General features: G+C 38.2%; 1 protein-coding gene across 3 annotated transcripts; it reads left to right on the forward strand.

Annotated features, from left to right (window-relative positions):
* Window positions 1-728: 728 nt before the first annotated feature.
* Window positions 729-20,552, forward strand: sfxn5a (sideroflexin 5a). Of its 3 annotated transcripts, XM_077197221.1 has the most exons (14): window positions 729-884; window positions 5,582-5,650; window positions 5,739-5,816; window positions 6,217-6,243; window positions 6,493-6,547; window positions 7,098-7,123; window positions 7,206-7,259; window positions 7,350-7,406; window positions 9,590-9,655; window positions 11,161-11,251; window positions 16,101-16,216; window positions 16,308-16,393; window positions 19,008-19,125; window positions 19,931-20,552. In XM_077197221.1, exons 1-14 carry the CDS (start codon window positions 828-830, stop codon window positions 20,006-20,008), a joined length of 978 nt encoding a protein of 325 aa, XP_077053336.1. In that variant the 5' UTR covers window positions 729-827; the 3' UTR covers window positions 20,009-20,552. The 3 variants fall into 3 exon arrangements, with proteins under 3 accessions (XP_077053336.1, XP_077053337.1, XP_077053338.1); XM_077197222.1 differs by lacking the exon at window positions 19,008-19,125; XM_077197223.1 differs by lacking the exons at window positions 16,101-16,216; window positions 16,308-16,393; window positions 19,008-19,125; window positions 19,931-20,552 and adding an exon at window positions 11,352-11,975.
* The last annotated feature ends 1,495 nt before the right edge of the window (window positions 20,553-22,047 follow it).

Genomic DNA, 22,047 nt, shown 5'->3' on the forward strand with positions numbered 1-22,047 from the left:
ACACTATTTCAAGTGCACTACTGTAGTTCTATATCCTCCTAAATTATATTTGCCTCAATGATTAGATGATATATTTATCTTTCAAGCAATCATTAGTGAAAGAAATAAGCTAAAAAGATTCCCTAAGAATATTTGTGATCAAGTGTTTTGATGTGCTCACACTGAATGAGTTCATTTTTATATATATGTTTAGAGAGTATTACTAGGAGAACAGCACAATTAATATTAACAGCTTGTAGACAAGCAGTTTGGGGAATGACTATATTGGATAAACAAATTATGTAGCTATATGTCACATCCTGTGCAATAACAAGGTCATAATGACTCAACTGAACCACATGATGTAGGTAGTTAAGGCGATTGAAATGTTTATTATTAATTTATTAATTAACTAATTTATTAATAAAAGAAAAGCAATGTTTTACTGACGTTTATGACAAATCTTAAAACTACTCTTCAAACGTCATCCATCTATGGAAGCTTGTTTCTGCCACTGTAGAAAAAAATAGGCTAGTTTACATCTCGGAATTTTGACTTTTTTCCTCTCAGAAAAGCATATCACGCATTCTGACTTTATAACTCGCAGTTGCATAAATCTAAATTGAAATAAAATTTAGATTAAAAAAAAAGTAACAATTACCTTTTAAAATTTTTATTCTGTTGCTTAAACAAGCTTCCATATTCATCACATGTGACCCACGTGGTAATTTATCTTAGAAAACGACATTACCCAAAATGCATCGATACGGATGACTCGCCCACTCTGAGGGAAGTCTACTCTAGTTTCAGAGCTCAGTAAAACAGCTCTATTGAATGCAAAACCTGACATGCCTGAATCGACGGTGTGCCCTCCGTTTAGACTCGGCGAGTCTCGGTTTGATCAGGTAAATAACAACCGGACCCTATACGAATGTGAGACAATCGTATTTTTGTATCTGGTGAATTTCTTCAGCCTCACTGCGGACGGGGTTGGAGACCGAATGTTTAAAATGAATTGTTTAAGAGGAATCGCATTTGGTTGCTCTAATGAGCTGCCGTTTACTTTACTCGCTAAAACCAAACCAAACAGTGCACTGCAGTGTTTGCTTGTTCCGCCTCCCTCCCTCACAGTGTGAGGCTCACACTCTGGTTCAGTCGCATTAACAGTGACCTCTGTTGGTGACACAACTACTTTGCAAAATGTAATACATATTGATGTTGTTGCCTAGAATAAGTCAAACACATTTTTAGATTATTGGAAGAATTACAATTATAGCCTCAAACAATGGGTCAGCCCAAAATGCCAAATAGCTACAATATATATGTTTAACTTCTTGTGATCAATAATGGCGGTACATGCACGTCTTCTTGTACCAATTTCATACTGTTGCTATGGTTACTTCACAAGGCGTACCCGATTTAAGTGGCCGGTTGCATAAACTGCTTAGACTAGTCTTACAAGTTAGTCATCATTTTTTCTTCAAACTGTTAAATAACTTTATAACTTCAGTTACGTAAAAAGATTTGAATCTAGTTTAAATCTGGAAATCTGGACTGATTAACGTTACACCGTGGTTAACTTCTCGGCACGAAACAGTTGCGGGAGTCTTTTCTTCCCTAAAGGTTCCAAAAGCGGGTTTTCTAGAGTTTCCTTTGTGTCTTTTTTATTCAATCAAACATACTGTTTGAGAGTAAAACAAATCATTTTGTAAATAATTTTTTTTAAAGATTCCAAAAATATATATTTTTTAAAGATTTTGCAAGCTTTTACATTTTTTAATTACAAAATAATTTGTTTTACTCTCAAACAGTATGATTGATTGAATAAAAAAGACACAAAGGAAACTCCATAGTATTCGCAGCGATGGCATTGAAGAATCATTTTTGTTTCCCCAAAAAACCTTTCAGTGAACAGTTCTTAAAAGTGCCATATTTTTCTTAGTGTGAAAAGCATTATAATAATCTAAAGAATCATTTTCCACTATAAAGAAACTTTTGTGGAATGGAAACCATTGATGCAAATAAATAATCATTAGGCTTGTTCGACTTGAACCGGCGCTGCACAGACCGATCGGTTGATGAGATCAAAGTACCGCGAGAGCGATTAGAGAGCAGACGGCTCCTTATGCTTTTGAATCGCTCTCGCGGTACTTTGATGTCATCAACCGATCGGTCTGTGCAGCGCCGGTTCAAGTCGAACAAGCCTTTTATTTTTAAGATTGTATTGTGACGTATATCCGAGGGAAACGGCTTTTCGAACTAGGATTGGATCTTTGTGGTTTCGTTTGATATTGCTGTGATGTCATGTGAGTGACAGGTTGTCCCGCCCTCTCGCCAGTAAAAACGTCATGAGGGAGGGGAAGTTATTTTTGATTAAAGATTACGAGGATAAATTAGTTTTGCAAAAAATAATGAAGTCTATGGTTAAATATTTTATACTGCAATATTCCATGAAAATAGGAATTTATGAATTGTTTATTTTGATTTTATTGTAACTTTAAGACACAGTATAAGTTAATGGCCACGTTTATGCAACTGGCCCCTGTTCGCAACGTCTGTCTAGTATGCCCTGATTAACTTCTAACTCTTGAGGCTACATTATTTATAGGGCTATCTTCAGCAAAACATAGCCACAAAAGTTTATAGTATACAAGTGTACACACACACAGTGTTGGGGAAAGTTATTTTTAAAAGTAATGCGTTACAATATTGAATTACTTGCAAAAGTAACAAACTGTTGCTTAGTTACTTTTTATGAAAAGTAATGTTACTTTTGTATGATTTTTTCTCTGAGCTGGGCCTGCTTGTTTGTTTTTTAATAACAATATAAAAGGGTGCAGCTCAAACAAACCTTTCAGCGGTTCTGTCATTCAGAATTGCAAAAGAATAGCAGGCAGGAGAAGAAAGTTCAACACTCTTACTAAGCAATGAAAAGAAAAAAAGAAACACAAATGTGATGTTTATCTAACGTCATTTTCGTATGGTTGAATTGGATAATCGAAGGTCAGAGGCAAAGACATTGGTTAATAAAGTGAATTTGAATACATAAAGTACACAAATTGTGTTATTTAACATATAATTATTGCAATTTTGTGTAATATTCTGAGTTTGCATTTTACAGTTTTTATTAATTTTGAGGAATACTGAATCTGGTTTTGTGCAAGTGAGGTGAGTAAATGCATACAATGCAAGGGACAATACTATAGAAATGAAACTTGGATAGATTTTAGAGTAGTTAATGTGCTGCTTGTATAGCAGTATATATTTACAGTCCGGCAGTTGTCATCTTAGCGGTGTGTTTGGGGTCGTTATCATGCCGTTCGGCCCAGTTTCTGAAGGGAGCGCATCATGTTCTGCTTCAGAATGTCACAGTATGTGTTGGAATCCATGTTTCCCTCAATGAAGCTCAGCTCCCCTGTACCAGCAGCACTCATGCAGTCCCAGACCATGATGCTACCACCACAATGCTTGACTGTAGGCAAGACACAATGTTCTTGGTACTCCTTACCAGGGCATCGCCACACGTGCTGGACACCATCTGAGCCAAAGAAGTTTATCTTAGTCTCATCAGACCACAGGACGTGGTTCCAGTAATTCATGCTCTTGGACAGATTGTCTTCAGCAAACTGTTTGCAGGCTTTCTTGTGAGCCAGCTTAAGAAGAGGCTTCCTTCTGGGATGACGGCCATGCAAACCAACTTGTTGCAGTGTGCGGTGTATTGTCTGAGCACTGAAAAGCTAACCTTCCGCTTCTGCAACCTCTAAAGCAATGCTGGCAGCACTCATGCGTCTGTTTTTGAAGCCAGCTTCTACATCTGACGCACAGCACGAGGACTCAACTTCTTTGATTGACCCTTGCGAGGCCTGATCCGAGTGGAACCCGTCTTGGAAAACCTCTGTATGACCCTGGCCTGTACTGTTACTCAGTTTCAAGGTGTTACCAATCTTCTTATAGCCTAGGTCAACTTTGTGGAGAGCAACAATTCTAATTCTCAAATCCTTAGAGAGTTCTTTGCCATGAGGTGCCATGTTGAACATTCAGTGGTCAGTATGACAGAATTGTACTCAAAGCACGACTGCTTTGTTCTTGTATGTAAAAACTACATATTTACAGCCCCTTGGCAAACCTTTTTTTTCTTGACAGTCTTTAGTGGTTAAGTTTTACTTGAGGTCAGGCCCCAGACCCTTATAATTCACACCCCGGCCTCAATTAATTCTTTTCAAGCTTCAGCATCCAATATGAAGAGATAAAGCATCGTCAACTGATGAGTGCAAGTTCATTAGCGACACTATTAAAACATGTGGAAACTCGAACATTTACTGCGACAAAAAACTATTTAAGCCATTTTATATGCATTAGTGACTCAATAACTTCAACCTCAGAGGAAGAGGAATTGAGACGTTATTTATTTATTTAATACAGATGATTCACATCTGCTGTTATTGCTCTAGCGGTACCGTCCTTCATATGTGTAAAGGGCCGCCTGTTAGACATGATAAACAGAGAATATGTTGCGTGCTACTTTGAAATCTTGAAATCTTTCTCTCTCACACACATTTGAACATTTTAATTGCATTGGAAGAATTTTTTTTAGGTCTACAGATCAGCCAGCAGCAGTTGGTGCACACACATAATGAGGCTGACACACCTGGCGTGCGAAAACAACTGGTTCGGCCCTGGTGTCGGAGTCTGCATCAGCAGCTGACTCCCGCATCTGGAGAAAGTTTCTGGGACCTCAGAAATAATTAGTTGAATAATTTAAAGAAATTGTGAACATATGATTATTAATAATCATGCTTATTATTTACGGGAGAACTGTTCTTGTTCCACACAAACCTGCCCCTCAAGATGAGTTACCTGTAACTTAGTATTTTTAGAATTCATTGGATTCTTTAGGGGGGAATCAGTTTATTGCACAGAATAAATAAACAAATCAATCAATCTAAAAAATCACACGCAGAAAATTAACCAACAAATAATACAAGATAGTTTAGTTTATTAGATAAGGTAGTTATATTCATAGGGTGAGTGCAAATAAGCTGAGACAAACATCTGATTATTTGTCATTGACATTTTAAAATATGATGCCAAATGGCTTAGATTATCACACAATATTTTAAACAGTTAAATATCTCCACTACACTCAACACAGTAAAAAGGAAAACATATAAAATACAAAACTTTTCTTACTTTTCCTATGTTGTCCCACTTAATCTGCATTTAAAAAAAAAAAAAAATTGACCCTCTTCACAAACCAGGTATGCACTGCACTAGATGTAAATTAATTAATTAATTCTATAAGCATTTAATTCCAACTTATCAATTCCAGTTGTAATTTTGTTTAAATTTGTTCCGTACAAATTCGTATGAAAACACATGATTTTTAGGAAAAAAGTAAGCATGAAGGTCCACCCCTAAACTTAACCTTAAGTGGAGCCTTAAGCAGATTGCATGAAAACGTATGAAAAATGTATACGAATTAGGTACCAGTTCACCAAAAAGTTCAGTTATGAATTGCCATGAGAGTTTGTTTTGTTACTCCCAACATGTTAATAGAGTGCATTTTTTTGGTTTATTTCTTAATGTTTCCCTGTTACTTCAGGGTTCATTTTCTGGCCGATTAAGACACTTCTGGGATGTGATCGACCCTCGAACGCTCTTTGTTTCAGAGGTAAGCGAGAATCAGAATCTCCTGAAATGTAAGCCTCTATTGATTTGATAGTTTATCTGTGAATGCTGTTTTCTCTTTTTTACTTTAGAAACATTTAAATGAATGTATGAAACTTCTGGATCAATTCAAAAATGGAACTCTGCCTCCAGGTGTGACTAATGTACAGGTAAGTTTGGGGCCCATTAAAAGTTAATTTCTGGTACAATAAAGATTCCAAAATGGGGGTTTTCACAGTGATCCCACATAAGAACCATTTTTGGTTCCCCAAAGATCCTTTCAGCAAATGGATTTTAAAATAACCATGTTTTTCTTATATGAAGAACATTTTAGTAATCTAAAGAACACTTTTCCACTATGAAGAATGAAAAGGTTCCATGGATTTAAAATGATCTTCATAGAACCATATATGCCAATTAAAGAGTGTGTATAGCTAATGAGAATGTGAGCAGAATAGAAGACATCAACCAATCAAATTTTCACAATTTACAATTCAGTTCACTTGTGTTTTTAATGTAAAGAATGTTTCATCAATGTTTCATGCATGTTTCTCTCTGTTTTTCGCATAGCTTTGGGAAGCACAGAGGATTAAACAGGTGAGTGTGAACAGCGTTGAACGCCTTTTTACAGGTTCCTATGATGAAAGAACCTGCTCAAATTACTCAACATCTTTGTGCGCTGTGTGACACAAACTCGCAAGCTGTGGTTCTGAATAGTGGTGTAATGATGAGAATTGCGGAGAACCTCAGCATGGTAATTCTCCCATCAGTCCGATCTCACCTCTTATTCTCTCTCGTTTTCTCCTCTTCATCCTTCTGCTGTCTGTGGATTCATTATGTCCTCAGGCCATCATCCATCCAGACACAGGAGAGAAGATCCCCATGCCCTTTCGCATGTCAGGTAAGGGTGTGAGTGTGTTTCCTGTGTGTGTGTGTCATGGGTGGTAGGCAGTTTTCTGCTTGTTACCAGCTCTGGAGACTATAGCTTGGTGGTAGGGGGTCTCTCTGGGCCGATCTGTTGGCAAAGGTCACACTCAGCTGGGCTCTGATTAAACCCTCTCCCTCCTGCTGTCTGGAAGTGTTGTTGGGCCACTCAGAAATAGGAGTATTTTAGTCTTCTGTTAACACTACTATTTAAAGAGAGAACAGATAGGGAGAGACCTGCCTGACAATTATGATGGCTACCTCTGAACAATGCAATCTTTTATGAGTAATGAGGATTTTGTTAATCTGTTAAAGGTCAGTAATAAAGTCATAATGTCATATGAGAGACTATAATTCAGATTATTAAACCAAACATGACTTTACTTCTGTGGCCTGATCCAGCATATTCAAATGTCAAAATTACATTCTTAGTGTTATTCCATTATTGAATCAATGATTTTTTTTTTCTCCTGAAATATTCTCCTTCCTATTCTTTGTGTTGGCACATGTTTTTCTTTTTCTTTCAGGTTTTGTGCCCTTTGGTACTCCAGTGGTAGGTCAATGTGGGACAAAAATATTGCTCACAAAATTTTGACATTAAATCGATGTCAAATCACTCACTCCTCCATTTATAGGTTGTGGGACTTCTTTTACCCAATCAGACTTTTGCTTCCACCATCTTCTGGCAGGTATGGTACACACGTGTTTTTCTGGTCTTTATGCTTGACTTTAACCTCAAGCTCGCTTTACTATGAACTTATTCTCACTGTTTCTCACAGTGGCTGAACCAGAGTCACAACGCCTGTGTCAACTACTGCAACCGTAATGCAACTAAGGTATGGTGTAACCAGAGGTGTCAAAAATATTCACATTCATTTCTCAGGTAGAAGTATAGATACTAGGGTTTAAAAAGACTTCTGTAGAAGTTGAAGTATCACTCAAGCTTTTTACTCAAGTAAAAGTATAAAAGTACTGGTTTCAAAACTACAAAAGTAAAATTTAGGACACACTGGTCTACCAGTTTCAGCCGCATATATGCCCATTGAAAATAAACGCATTTTAGTACAATGCAAATACATTAAAGAACCATATTGGTGTACTACTGAGCATTAACATGTGTTTCATGGAGCGGAAGATATAATGTCTAGTTTCCTATAATTATTGTAATGGTGCAAAAAGTCAAACTTCAGAGGCATATTGGAATGTAATGTACATCCAAGCTTAGCTGCAGGAATCTGTGTGACGTGATTTGTGTCATGTGCAGGTGCGATGGATACTACAAACCAAACCAAAAGGGTGTCGGAATGGTATATGTTTATCCTTCTCATCCAACCACAATCAAATTCACTCTATCCGGATGGCACGAATTATCTGGATAGGTTTTTTTTAATTTTTTTTAACGATGACAAGCCGGAATGAAAACAAGCCGAAATGAAATGGGAGTAACAAGGCTATTTTTAAAATGTAAGGAGTAGAAAGTACAGATAATTGCGTGAAAATGTAAGGAGTAGAAGTAAAAAGTTGGCTGAAAAATAATTACTCTAGTAAAGTATAGATACCCAAAGTATTTGTACCTCGTTACTTGACACTTCTGGGTGTAACTAATTTAATTTTGACCAGTACATATGATGACATGGCATATATTATGTTCACATGCAAATTAAAGTTATTAAAAAGCAATTAAACGAGTCCTGGAGAGAATATATATTTTTGTAGGCCAACCCATAAGTTAGCATCACCCTGGTTCCTTCGACAAAACCAATACAGGATTTTTACATTGGTTTTTAGATTATTGCGGAAAATAAGCTCTGTGACCAACACAAGTTTATGATTCTTACTCATTTTGTTCATCATAATATTCTTCACATATGAACACCACTTTTTGAGGCCTAAATACAAGTAAAAAGCTAAAACTAGGCTATAAAGGAACTGTACCACTGTCACATGACTTCAACGTCACCACCATTAAGCTTCTGTAGACTCTTTCAATCTTAATTTAAAAAAACATTTTCCCTTAAAGTTTGAGGTAGAATAGTTTGCAAGAGCGTGATTATAAACACACCGAGACTGTTAAAGCAGACTAGTGAGTAGATGAGTTTACCTGTTCAACTTGTCCTCAGCAACCCATTTAACCACTTGTTAGCAACACAGTATAAAAATTATAAGCATTAAAAAAATCACAAGGTGGTATTATGGGTGTATTTTATGTTATAGAATACAACATGAAATGTCTTGAGATTGTTAACCACAGACCTTATTTCAGATATTTAACCTAAAGCCCATTCAAAAAACCCATTGACTTCAGAACTTTGGACCTGGAAGTACTAAAATGCAAATTATACTATGTTGTATCATCTTATGAATTAATCTTATGAATAAATCATCAAAACTTTTATAATACATTATAATACTTGTGATTATAACTTTAAGGAGTAAGATAATATAAAATAAACAATGAACACCATGTTATATCCACTTAAATTATAATGGATTATAGTTCCCATAGTTATTATGTATTGTAAGTCTCACATCTTGGCATTGCAATTTGTAGCCCATATGTAATTAAAAGGTATTATAGCTGTTGTTACAATTCATGATACGATACAACGGTATGTTTTTTTGTAATACTTTACAATAAGGTTTCATTTGTTAATGTTAAGTTACATTAGCTAACATGAACTAATGATGAACAAAACAAATTATTAATCTTAGTTAATGCTAATTTATACATTTTCAAATATTTTTTTTTATCTGTTAACATCAGTTAACAAACTATGAACTGTGATCAACAATTGTATTTTTATTAACTAACATTAACAAAAGGTAATAAATGGTGTAAAATTACAAACAAATTAGACCTTATGGTAAAGTGATACTCGTTTTTTTCTTTTCTTTTGTAAGTCATTATTCTTGCATTATAATTCTGTAAGAGTACACTTATAATGCATTATAAATACAGGCTTCATGGAAAGTGTTACCAAAAATCCCATATTAATTCAATTTTATTTATTTTTTTCAGCCCACACCAATGTCTACATTTTTCCAGGGTTATCTTGGTGCAGTCAGCAGTGCAGTTACTATTGCAGTGAGTTCACATGTCTACTACACAAAATTGTATTACGTAATTTGATGAGTAGAAAGAATTCTCTTTTAATCCTTAAATTTTGAATTGGCATTTCACGCTAACAGAGAATAATATCCATGACTTTTCTAGTACTATGTGAATTTTATTTTAATAAGCAAACTGAAGAAGTCTAATAGCACCACATAGGCACACAGTGCCCTATGCTGTATTTCACTTTGCTGAATTGCATATCCTTCTAGTCACGCCCATGTGTCCTCTAGAGCCAATTAGCTGCCCTGCTGGGTGGCAGTTTGATGCCCAGGGGCATGACAAGCAAAACCATGGTGACGACAAATACAAATGGCCCCATGCCTGTGAGAAATGAGGGAGGGGGCACTAATTAAAACTACAATCCCTCTGAACACCCCTGCTGAGAAGGGAAGGGATGTGAATGGGTTATGTTCTCAGATGTATGTTAGAAGGGCTCTCAGAGATGACCAGAGACTCACAAGGCGAGACCAGAAACAACTTAGCATAGCCTGTCTCGACCTGTCATAAAGCCCACTGGGAGTTTTTTAAGGTCAATATCTTTGGCTTCACGTGTAATATTTGCCATATTAGATTAATGTAAGATTTCATTGTTTCACTAGGCACATGTTTCTGTTTTTCATTTGAGTTTGAATTTGAAGACAAGAAAATAATTCAGTTCGGAGCACAATGCGGTTGCTTGACACATGTGAAAGCTGTTGTGTTCATGGGCACTCAAATTCAAATTCAGTTTTTAAAAAATAAAATTATGTTTTCTAATAAGAATTATATACACACTACAGTTCAAAAGTGCGGGGTTGGTAAGATATATTTATATATATATGTGTGTGTGTGTGTGTGTGTGTGTGTGTGTATATATATATATATATATATATATATACATGTGTGTGTATATATATATATATATATATATATATATATATATATATATACACACACACACACCCAGGCCTGCAGTTATTTGATTAAAAATCAGTAGAACAGTAACATTGTCAAATATTATTACAATTCATTTTAAAATAGATATAATGTAATTAATTCCTGTGATGCAAATCATTACTCCAGTCTTCAGTGTCACATGGTCCTTCAGAAATCATACTAATATGATGATTTGCTGCTCAAGAAACATTATTATTATTGTCAATGTTGTAATGGTATATAACAAGTAATAATAATAATATATTAGTGTTCTTAATATTTTTGTAGTACATTTTAAGGTCTCTTTTATAAATAGAGAGGTCAAAAGAACAGCATTTATTTGAAATAGAAATCTTTCGTAACACTATAAAAGTTATTACTCTCACTTTTGGTCAGTTTATATGCCTCTGCTGAATAAGTGTTTAAAAAAATTAAAAAATCTTACTGACCCAAAAAACTACAAATGTAAACATTTACCATGTTAAACGTATTTATTAAAAAAATATATATATAATAATTTAAAATAAAAATACTAAAATGAAATGAAATTATGTTCACAGGTGGGGCTGAATATTCTTATTAAGAAAGCTGAGCATTTCAGTCCGGCTACAAGAATCCTGGTCCAGAGGTTCATCCCGTTCCCTGCCGTTGGTATGTGCATGTGTGCGAGAGTGTATTTATGTACTTGTTAGCGATTAATGTGAGCTTGATTTCCCGCACCACTTACTCTACCCTTATGTGTTTATGACAGAAATCAAGCAATGGCTTCCTGTCATGTGATCTTGCTAAACTGCTGATTAGTAAAACATAAAATGATTGATTCAGTAATGTACGATATTAATTAATGCATGCCGTTTTCTATCAGCTCTTTTGCTGACTGAAAGCTCACGTCTTTGTATTTGTAATGACACTCAATTTCTAAATGAGCATTGGTTCAGACTTTCATTAAACCTCAAGCATTTGTTTATTGTTGTTTGTTCTCATGTTGTGTTTTGACTGATCCTGTTGTCAGAGGGGGATGCTGCTGAAATGTTATCTCAGTGTTCCATTAGCGTGCTGAGGCTCAAACAGGTCCAGAGGGGTTGAGGGAGACTGTCCTACAATGCCTTGGGGATCCTTGGCTGTAATTAAATTGTTTTCGTCCCCCACCCACCCCTTTAATTAAATCAGCAGGTTCCCCCCTCACCTCTCTGGACTGGAGTAACGGGACCTTGTTAGCTCTCGGCTGCCGCTCTCTAATTGGTTAATTAGGCCTAAAGTGCTCTCTGTGTTAGCACTGGGCTCCCTGTCTCCAAGCCGCCATGTTGTTGTTGTTTTTCAGTGTTAAGTTATAAAAGGCAATTAAACACAGCCAATGAAACGCAGTGTAAACAAATTTGCCTTGGATTTTGCTTTAGTTTTTTGCATACACAATTATATAAATTTTATGTAAAGCAGCATTCGTTTACCATTTTTATTAACCTTAAAATGACACTTGGAATCAGCACCTAGCCTATATAAAAACAGTTTATAATGATTTTTGGCATCCATAGGGTGACCTAAAGCAGGACTTCCTTCTTTCTAAAATTTACTATGCATATGTTTTTAATTGTTATCCATTTTTCATTGTGTGTGTGTGTGTGTGTGTGTGTGTGTGTGTGTGTGTGTGTGTGTGTGTGTGTGTGTGTGTGTGTGTGTGTGTGTGTGTGTGTGTTAATTGGCCTGGGTCTGAACCCCTCAGAGGTGAATAGCTATTTACTCAGCCAATTAACTCAGGCCCACAACACTGCAGCACTGAACACTGATAACTCACAACACAAGGTCTGTAAATTAAAAAAGCTTCAGGCTCTCTTTATTTCTCTGTTCACACACACTCCCACACCAATCTCACCACATGCCACAGATGATAATGCCAGAAAATAAATCATTATTCTAATCATTTTTACGCTTGTAATTCATGTGTGCACTTTGACATGACCATATGAAACTATTTGTTTTATATCCAGTTAACCCCTCTTAACGAAGACGTTCCAGATCAAGAATGTTTTCCAGTTTTGATTGCTTTTATTTCAATATCCACAGGCGGTGACTCTTTAACAGATTATTAGTACTCTAATTTGTTCTGTTAGTTCTATAGTATTTTTAGTATATAGCAGTGGGGTAAGATGTGTCACCCCCAATCTAGCAAATTTATTGCTAAAACCTTTTTGCATGTCAAGGTAAAATCAGCAATATATCTAATAGCAATCATGACAACTCTCAGAACAGTTTTAGTTTCTTATTGAATATGGGAGTGTTAATGTATTTAGTCTTGGCGGACTAGATCTGCTACGCTGCTGCTGCAGAGCAAGTATGGATTTTCTACTGCTAATAGATATACAATCATGCTGCTGTGAGCATGTTAGATATGCTGCTGCTGCATAAACATACATAAATCCCGTAGCAGATCTAGGCAGGTGGAGCTGGGGGAGGTGGAGGATTTTGGAGGAACTCTGAAAGGACAAGCTTACAGCAAAGAATGAACCAGACTATTTAAATGGTAGGCAAGCAATCTCATTGGCTGCAGGCTCAGCAGAGGCCAATCAGCTTGTACCATGTGGTAATGATGTGAATGTTTGCAGATTCATGTAAAGGATCTATCAACCTGTGCCCTCTAGAGTTTAATGACTGAACTAGATATGGTAACATTTTACAATAACGTTTCATTAGTTAAAGTTAGTTAATGCTTTAACTAATATGCATTAACAATGAACGATACATTCATTACTATGATTATTAATATTTGTTAACATTAGTTAATAAAAATACAAATGTTCATTGTTAGTTCCCTATCTGTCGCTCACGTTCGACGTAATTGGGATCACTTCAGGAACCCCTATCATCTTTGAGTGTCTTCAGAACGAGCCAATGAACGTTGGCAAACTCCGTGGGCCCCTCATGGCTCACTAACGCTGCCACCCAAGGAGCCTCCAAAAGAGCGTGCTGGTCCTTCACATGGACGACCAGTCGTGTCTTTTGGAGCTCCTCCTGGCGACCAGATGTCAGTTGCAGCATTGGAGGGGGAGCTTCAGTCCTCTGGAGATGAGGATTCGGCTACATTGCCCCCTTTGGGGAGTGTAGCATTGCCCAAGTCCAATCCAGAATTGTCGTCTATGCTTTCCCGGGCCGCCGAGAAGGTTGGGCTTGCGTGGAACCCTCAACCACGTCCCGAAACTTCCGATTCCGATTGGTTTCTCGGGGCGGGCCGTGCTGGTTCTCAGCTTGCCGCCCTGGTACTATTCTTTCTGGAAGTGTATGAGGAGCTTACTAGGACGTGGACGGCGTCGTGTAGTGCCGGAAGCTGTCCTAGCCGCTCCTCCCTCCTCACCACCCTCGATGGCAGAGCGGCTAAGGGGTATGTGGATGTCCCGCCGGTTGAGCGTGCCGTTGCGATGCAACTGTGTTCAGCGTACGCCTCCTCCTGGTGGGGCAATCCACGCCTCCCATCCAAGGCATGTAAGTATTCGTCCGTTCTTACGGCGAAGGCTTACAGTACCTTTGGACAGGCTCTTCCGCCTTCCATGCCATGGCGCTTCTGCAGGTCCACCAGGCCCAGGCGCTCATGGACATGCACGAGGGTGGTTCTGACCCAGAGCTCCTCCGGGAGCTCCGTGCGGCAACTGACCTCGAAAGAAAGAAACCGCACATTCCGTCGGTTGCCTGGATGCCTGGATTTCCTGGATGCCCCTCAGTCCCAGGTTGGGTGGCGACGTGGTCGAGAGCTTTGGCCAGCTGTCCTCGGCCGCACAGAAGCAGACAGAGGCCATCCGGCACATCCTGCCCTGGCAGACCGCTGCTGCTCCTACCCGTCCGCCGGCTGCAGTCACTTGTCGCCGATGCTGACCTCCTGCGGCGTCCTCCGCTTCTGCTAAGCCTCACCAGCAAGCCTTCACCTAGGCTTCAGCATGGAGCAAGCCGTAGGAAGTCGGCCCTTCCCATCCAGGCCGCTGCCAAACCAGGTGCTAAGCAGAGGTGAAAACGACCCTGGGACGGGCATCCCAGAGGTGGATCAGAGTGCTGTTCAGGAGATGGTCCCTCTTTCATCGCCAACGAGCAGCAGTGGCTGTGTCCCGGACGCACTGACGCCTCTGCACACTCACTCTGCCCTTCGACGGAAGCAGGTACGTTCTGCACCACACACTGAGACCCCACTCCGGGCCGCTATGCCGTTCGAGTCGGGTCCCTGCATTCCGCCACGCTGCCCCACTCCGGGTACGTCTGTGCTGCCATTGGTCTCGCTTGCCCCCTCTACGAGGCGTCTCTATGCGTTGAAGTGGAACCTGTTAGTTGAGTGGTGTTCTTCTCACGAGGAGAGCCCCCGAACTTACTCTATCAGAGCCGTGCTTTCCTTCCTGCAAGATGGGTTGGAGCAAAAGCTGTCTCCCTCCACCCTTAAAGTGTATGTTGCCGCTATCGCCACACATCACAAAGCAGTTGAAGGTAAGTCACTGGGAAAGCACGACCTGATTGTCAGGTTCCTGAGGGGGCGAGGAGACTAAATCCGCCTTGCCCGCTCTCTATACCCTCTTGGGATTTGTCTCTGGTCCTTTCGGCACTTCAGAGACCACCCTTTGAGCCTTTGCAGTCAGCGGAGTTAAAAATTCTGTCCTGTAAAACCTTACTGCAAGCGCTGCCTTTGGAGGAGGCACACCCAGCCCTTGCTAGACAGAACGCAAATCCTCAGGACCTCAGATCAGTTCTTCGTCTGTTTCGGAGGCCAGCAGAAGGAAAAGGCAGTCTCCAAGCAGAGGATGGCCCACTGGATAGTGGATGCCATCACCTTGGCTTACGAAGGGAACGAGGGTTACATTAGTAACCGAGACATTTGTGTTGGTCCAGGTTCATTAACTAATGTTAACAGAAACAACTTTTAATTTCAATAATGTATTATTAAATGTTGAGATTAACATTATCTGAGATTAATTAATGCTTTAGAAATATTTTTCATTGTTAGTTCATTTTAACTGATGTGTGGCAGTAAATTGTAAGTTGTCTTTTGATATATAAGGACTAATATTTTTTATTTCAAATGGAAATTTTTAATGTCTTTCCCAGTGATTTAACTTTCCCTTCATGTGACACAGCTTTCCCCTAACTATTTTTTTCTATGGCCCCACTTTATAGAAGCTTTCGTCTAATTGAAAAGGATACATACTGAAATATAATTAGGTATATTAGTTTTGTCTCATTTCTCCTGGCCTAGAGGAAAATTTAAAAATAAAATTGCACAGCTTACCCCATTATTCTCCCCTAAGTTAAAATGCACAGAAAATGTGATATTCATGCATTGACTGCCTCTTACATTTGTGTATTTTTTCTTGTTTCAAAATGTATCCGGGATAGTGACAGTACAAAGAGAGTCAAGTTCACACAATTAACTCTTCAATCATAATCATTTGTCTGGGTTGGATCCAAAAAAGGAAAAGTTGGGCATCAAATGGAAGTCCCTTTGTTTTCTAATTGCAATTCTACCTTCATTTAGCAAGTGCCAACGTGTGTAATGTTTTGCTGATGCGCCACACCGAGCTATCAGAGGGCATCAGTGTACTGGACGACAAAGGCAATGTGGTGGGCACATCAAAGTTGGCTGCCAGGCATGTGAGTATGGCAATTTTGCATGTGTTAAGGGAAAGGTTGTTAGCAAATGACAGAGCTGAGTTCTGCTCTGATAAATGTATTTTTTGTTCAGGCTTTGATGGAGACATCCCTGACACGTGTCGTGCTGCCCATGCCTGTTCTCCTCCTGCCGCCTTTAGTAATGGCCATACTGGAGAGGTCAGAGAAAATCTTGTGAATTTGATATTTCAGACTTCAAAGTTAATTTTACAGCACCATCACCTCAGGAATTCATTCATTCTTATTTCATAGTTTGATGTGAACACATTTGTGTATGTGTTTAAAGGAGTAGCTTACATACAAATTAAATGCAAAATGGCACACAAAAAAACAAAAGATGTTTGGATGTCTAGCTCAAAATATTATTCATAAAAGTTCCTTAACAGTGGTACATACAATATGCTTCTGAAGCCATACAATCACTAAAATCTTCCCTCTTACCACATCTCTTAAATATACTTTGTGCAACTTCAATATTCTTTTAAGAATATAGTTAAAATAGTCACAGGTCACAACATTTTTGTAGAATAGTGAATAGTTTCATAAATAACATTTTAAAATGCATTTAAAACAGAAAACCGTTATTTTAAATTGTAATAATATTTCACAACATTACTGTTTTTACTGGATTTTCAGTATGATAAATACAGCCTTGTGAGCTTAAGAGACTCCTTTCAAAAAATGTAAACTGAGCGCAAACATTTAAACAGTAGTTATGTTTTTATCATATGTTTTCTTTTATGTTTCCATGAAGAAAGAAAATCATAGACACTTTGGAATGAGATTTTTAGTTCTTTTAGGTTAACTATAGTGTCTGGTTATCTGTCCTGAAGGCTATGTGACATTGGAGTCCACTTTAAAAATCTGTTTAAAGAAAATCTTTTGAATGTTTGGGAAAAAAGTTGTATAACTACTCAAATTGCTATTCTGATAATATGATACAAAATTCTTTTTATATCAAATTATATAAGGCAAACGCACATTTTCACTTCCTCTGTGACTTCTGGGCCTCATTGTATGTATGGAATCGACTCTTCAACAGAATTTGTTAGGTTTTATGACTGATAGACTATGTTGCAACCTCCTCAAATTCTTGCTGCTCTGATTCACAGGTGTGTACGGCTATGTGTGTGTGTGTGTGTGTGTCTGTGTGTGAGCAGCAGTAAATGGTGAGTTGTCCTCTGCTATGCTGACTGTCAGCTCACCCTCACTGGCTCTCAATGGAGCAAGAACAGTGATGCAGGAGGGTCACTGCTTTAAGGGTGAGACCGAGTGGCAGGGGTATCCTTGATTAATTAGAGCGCTGAGAGGAGTCTGTGTGATATATGTGTTGTGTTTCAACCTTTCACCTATTTCTCTTGCTTTTGTCCAAAAGCAGCTGCTTTGCTGAAAAGTCAGTGGCTTTATTGGTCATTTTTACATGAAGGTACCGCCTAAATGGTGCTTTCAAGTCATGTCGGAAAGATTGTGGTTACGAGTTGAGCGCACATGAATGACATAACAAAGTCGGAATTATGAGTGAGAAACTTAGGATTTTCTTTGAGCTCCAACCTTACGAGTTGTGTGTATGTGAGAAACATTGCGGAATCAATGGTATCTACATCTCGAGTTGACGGTACATTTTCATTAATTAATCAAAAACATAAAAAGCAAAATACACCTGATTAGCATTCTTTGTTCTTCATTTTCTAGAAGTAGAGTTAAACAACCTTGCTATATTTTTGTGTTGGTTATTAAGAGAAGGAACACTGCCATAATTATGAACGTCGTAATTATGAACTTCCCAGGAGGACCATAGGGAAAATAGGTTCACATCAAATGATCTAGAGGAAATTTAAGTGAGCTTTAACCATAACCAAGCCAATATTTAATTGCTACAATGCTTATTTGTTGGTTGAAAAAGTAGAAAAATAAATAAAAAAGGATGTTAATGATTTAATTTACTACTTTCAGATGCTTTTTTATAGGGATTGACTGCCAATATATAATATAGTAAATTTTACCATTTCAAGATTATCCAAAAATATTTAATCGTGAATGCCATTTTTACATACATTTTTTTTTAACTTAAAAATAATCTTCAAAAACACTAATAATTTAATAAGTCATGTAGCCTATTAGTTTACATTTTTTTAAAAACAAACAAACAATTGTATAGAATTTTTACGGTCATTTTATCGGTTCTTGTTCGTAACATGAAAATAAATATTGTGTATCCCTAATATCATAAGCAGCAAAGGATACATCACCCTGATCAATTCATCTTAATAGACTGGCTTTCGTGGAAGCGTGTATATTTCGTGTAAAGTCAGCACTACTGTTTGCTCTATGTCACTTCAGTTTGGCTATGACCTCTTCATGTAAGTGTGACAGATGAGTGATTTATTTAGAGCAGTTGATTGACACGATAAAAGGTCTTTAACGTACTTTGATCCTTCTCACCGCAGCTTTTCTCTCCCTAACATACACACAAGCATGCGCACACAGAGAGAGTGTCTGGTGGCCAATTAAAGCTCATCATGCGTATGTGTTGATGAAGTCATCATTAAGCAGTCGCTGGCTTCATTAAAACAGGGCTACTCTGGAGGACTCCTGCAGAGCATGCTGTCCCACAACCCCCCACACACACTGTGGCCAGGGAGGGAAGGGGGAGGTGTCAGAGACCAATCACGCACAGCAGTTCCAAAGTGTCAGCGAATGCTCATGATTTTACAGAGTTAGGTGTGTGTGTTCTGCGAATAACGTGGGCATTTTGTGGGTGTTTGTGCATTAGGCTCCCTCCACTGCAGAAGCACCCTCGTCTTGCGCTGCCTGTTCATAGCATGGTGTGTCTCTCTGCATTCGGCCTGGCGCTGCCTGTTGCCATCAGCCTGTTCCCCCAAAACAGTCAGGTGAGCACTCGCACTCGCCTCCCTCCCCCTCTCTTTGTCTGCCATGAAGACGGTTATGGTTTAAAATGGTGTTTATTAAGCTGTTCATCCATATGGTTACTGAACTGCAGACATATGTGCTGCCAACTACTTCTATTCCTCTCCCAGCCCTCCCCTCCTCCTCTCCTCTCACTCTCTCGCTCCCTCTTTACACTTTTCCGAGGGTTCCAGACGAACGCTCCCAAAAAACTCCACTCCTGTCCCCCCCCCCACCTTTTCACACCCCACAGGATGTCTGTTTCAGATTCTGCCTCACACACTCACACACTCATTGCCATCTGTTTCTGAGCAAAATATTGCAGGTTTTGGCCCTGGTTTGGATATTTACCAGTGCTTGCTGCTTCATTTTAGCTTTTTATGATGGCAGAAGTGTCAGTTTTGACTGTGAAAAATGCTCGAGGCTGGAAAGACATGGCACACTTTTAATTCTCATTTGATGAAACATTTTAAACATCTTAATGACTTAACGATTGCTGTGAATGGTTGTCTCACTGTAGCCAAAAGATCTGAATCTTAATGTCAGTACAAAAATAAAAACACTCCGTAGTCAAAACAGCAGATTCATATGAGGCGATTTTATTTTACAACCTTATCCTGCCGCTTTTTGATATGTGAGCTGTTTTTCTGTTCCTCCTGAAGCTGAAGTAAATGAATATAATTGAGATATTAATTAGCATTTTAATAAAGAATTAATGGAGCTGTAAACGCTGACCTGAAGAGTGTTTTTCTGCCTCTGTTTTGACTGCACCTGCTTTCTGTCTCTCAGATCCACGTGTCAGAGCTAGAGCCAGAGATCTCTGCTGCAACAGAGTGCAAGATCCTGACCTACAACAAGGGTCTTTAACCAGCAAATGCTTGACATCTAGGAACTAATGTCTTTGTCCTTCACTGTAAAACTCTAATGCGAACAGTAAAAATGCAAATTTTGATTGCGTCTCACTGGATTGTTCCTGCTGTGGTGAATCCTCTCTCAGCCACACACAGAGACAGACTCACACCAGTGCTAATCATCCTCTGACCTTGTACTTGAACATGGCAGCGGCAAATAGAGGATATTTGAATTTCCCTCTGATCTACTTACATTTTTACATAATTATCCGCCTTCTCACACAAACAGTTCTGTACTAACTGTCTGTAAATATAATGTTTGCTAAGTAATTGTCTTAAAACAATAAATAACCAGTTTTGATAATTGTAATTAGGAAAAAATGTTGTTTACACAGAATTCAGCTGCCTTTGTTATTTTTTTATAATTCCTTTACAAACCACAAATCATTCTCAGAATGAATAGGAATGTAAACTGAAATTTAAAAAAGAATGCATTCACATATGAAAAATATATATTCTATGTTATGATCTATATTACTTAATAAACCTTATTTGTTACATTTTTGTCATTATCATTAATTTTTTCCCTCTTTTTATTACTGCAACAACTGTAGTCTGAAGAATGTGTGTGTGTGTGTGTGTGTGTATATATATATATATATATAATATATATATATATATATATATATAGTTCTGTCAAATCGATTCATCTGGAATAATCGCGTTTAACATAAAATTTTGTAAGTATGTGTGTGTATATATATATATATGTACATACACTCACCGAAAGGATTATTAGGAACACCTGTTCAATTTCTCATTAATGCAATTATCTAATCAACCAATCACATGGCAGTTGCTTCAATGCATTTAGGGGTGTGGTCCTGGTCAAGACAATCTCCTGAACTCCAAACTGAGTGTCAGAATGGGAAAGAAAGGTGATTTAAGCAATTTTGAGCGTGGCATGGTTGTTGGTGCCAGACGGGCCGGTCTGAGTATTTCACAATCTGCTCAGTTACTGGGATTTTCACAAACAACCATTTCTAGGGTTTACAAAGAATGGTGTGAAAAGGGAAAATCATCCAGTATGCGGCAGTCCTGTGGGTGAAAATGCCTTGTTGATGCTAGAGGTCAGAGGAGAATGGGCAGACTGATTCAAGCTGATAGAAGAGCAAGTTTGACTGAAATAGCCACTCGTTACAACCGAGGTATGCAGCAAAGCATTTGTGAAGCCACAACACGCACAACCTTGAGGCAGATGGGCTACAACAGCAGAAGACCCACCGGGTATCACACATCTCCACTACCAGATCTCAACCCAATAGAGCATCTTTGGGATGTGGTGGAACGGGAGCTTCGTGCCCTGGATGTGCATCCCACAAATCTCCATCAACGGCAAGATGCTATCCTATCAATATGGGCCAACATTTCTAAAGAATGCTTTCAGCACCTTGTTGAATCAATGCCACGTAGAATTAAGGCAGTTCTGAAGGCGAAAGGGGGTCAAACACAGTATTAGTATGGTGTTCCTAATAATCCTTTAGCTGAGTGTATATATACACAGACTTTTAATGTTAGATGTGATTAATCACAATTAACTGATTTGACAGCACTATATATATATATATATATATACATATATAGCAGAATATGCACTATTGCTACAGAAAGATTATTCTATAACTGTTTAATACAAGTTAGTACTAACATACTTTATGAGACTGGATTTTATCTAGATTTTTTTTCAATGCATTAAGTGCAAGCACTCAAATGTACGATACAATCACATGCTTTTTCCTTTTGGCTTTGTTCGAGAAAATACACAGAAATCCTTTAAAACATTATTAGCATGGTTAATGAATGGAAACAATGCACACAAGTCTAAAATTCCTGCTTTACTTTCTTCCTCTTCCATCCATTCATTTTATTGTGTTTAGATGATTATATCTCTTCTTTTATTTGGATGTGTTTGAGTTCCTTTGACAGGGCTGTAAAATGATTCCTGTAAACTTCTATTTTATCGTTAGATCCATCGCTAGAGTGAGGGAGTGGACC

Source organism: Siphateles boraxobius, unplaced genomic scaffold (assembly GCF_051911475.1).
Source record: "Siphateles boraxobius isolate OS27281-9 unplaced genomic scaffold, OSU_SipBor_1 37, whole genome shotgun sequence".
NCBI classification, from domain to species: domain Eukaryota; kingdom Metazoa; phylum Chordata; class Actinopteri; order Cypriniformes; family Leuciscidae; genus Siphateles; species Siphateles boraxobius.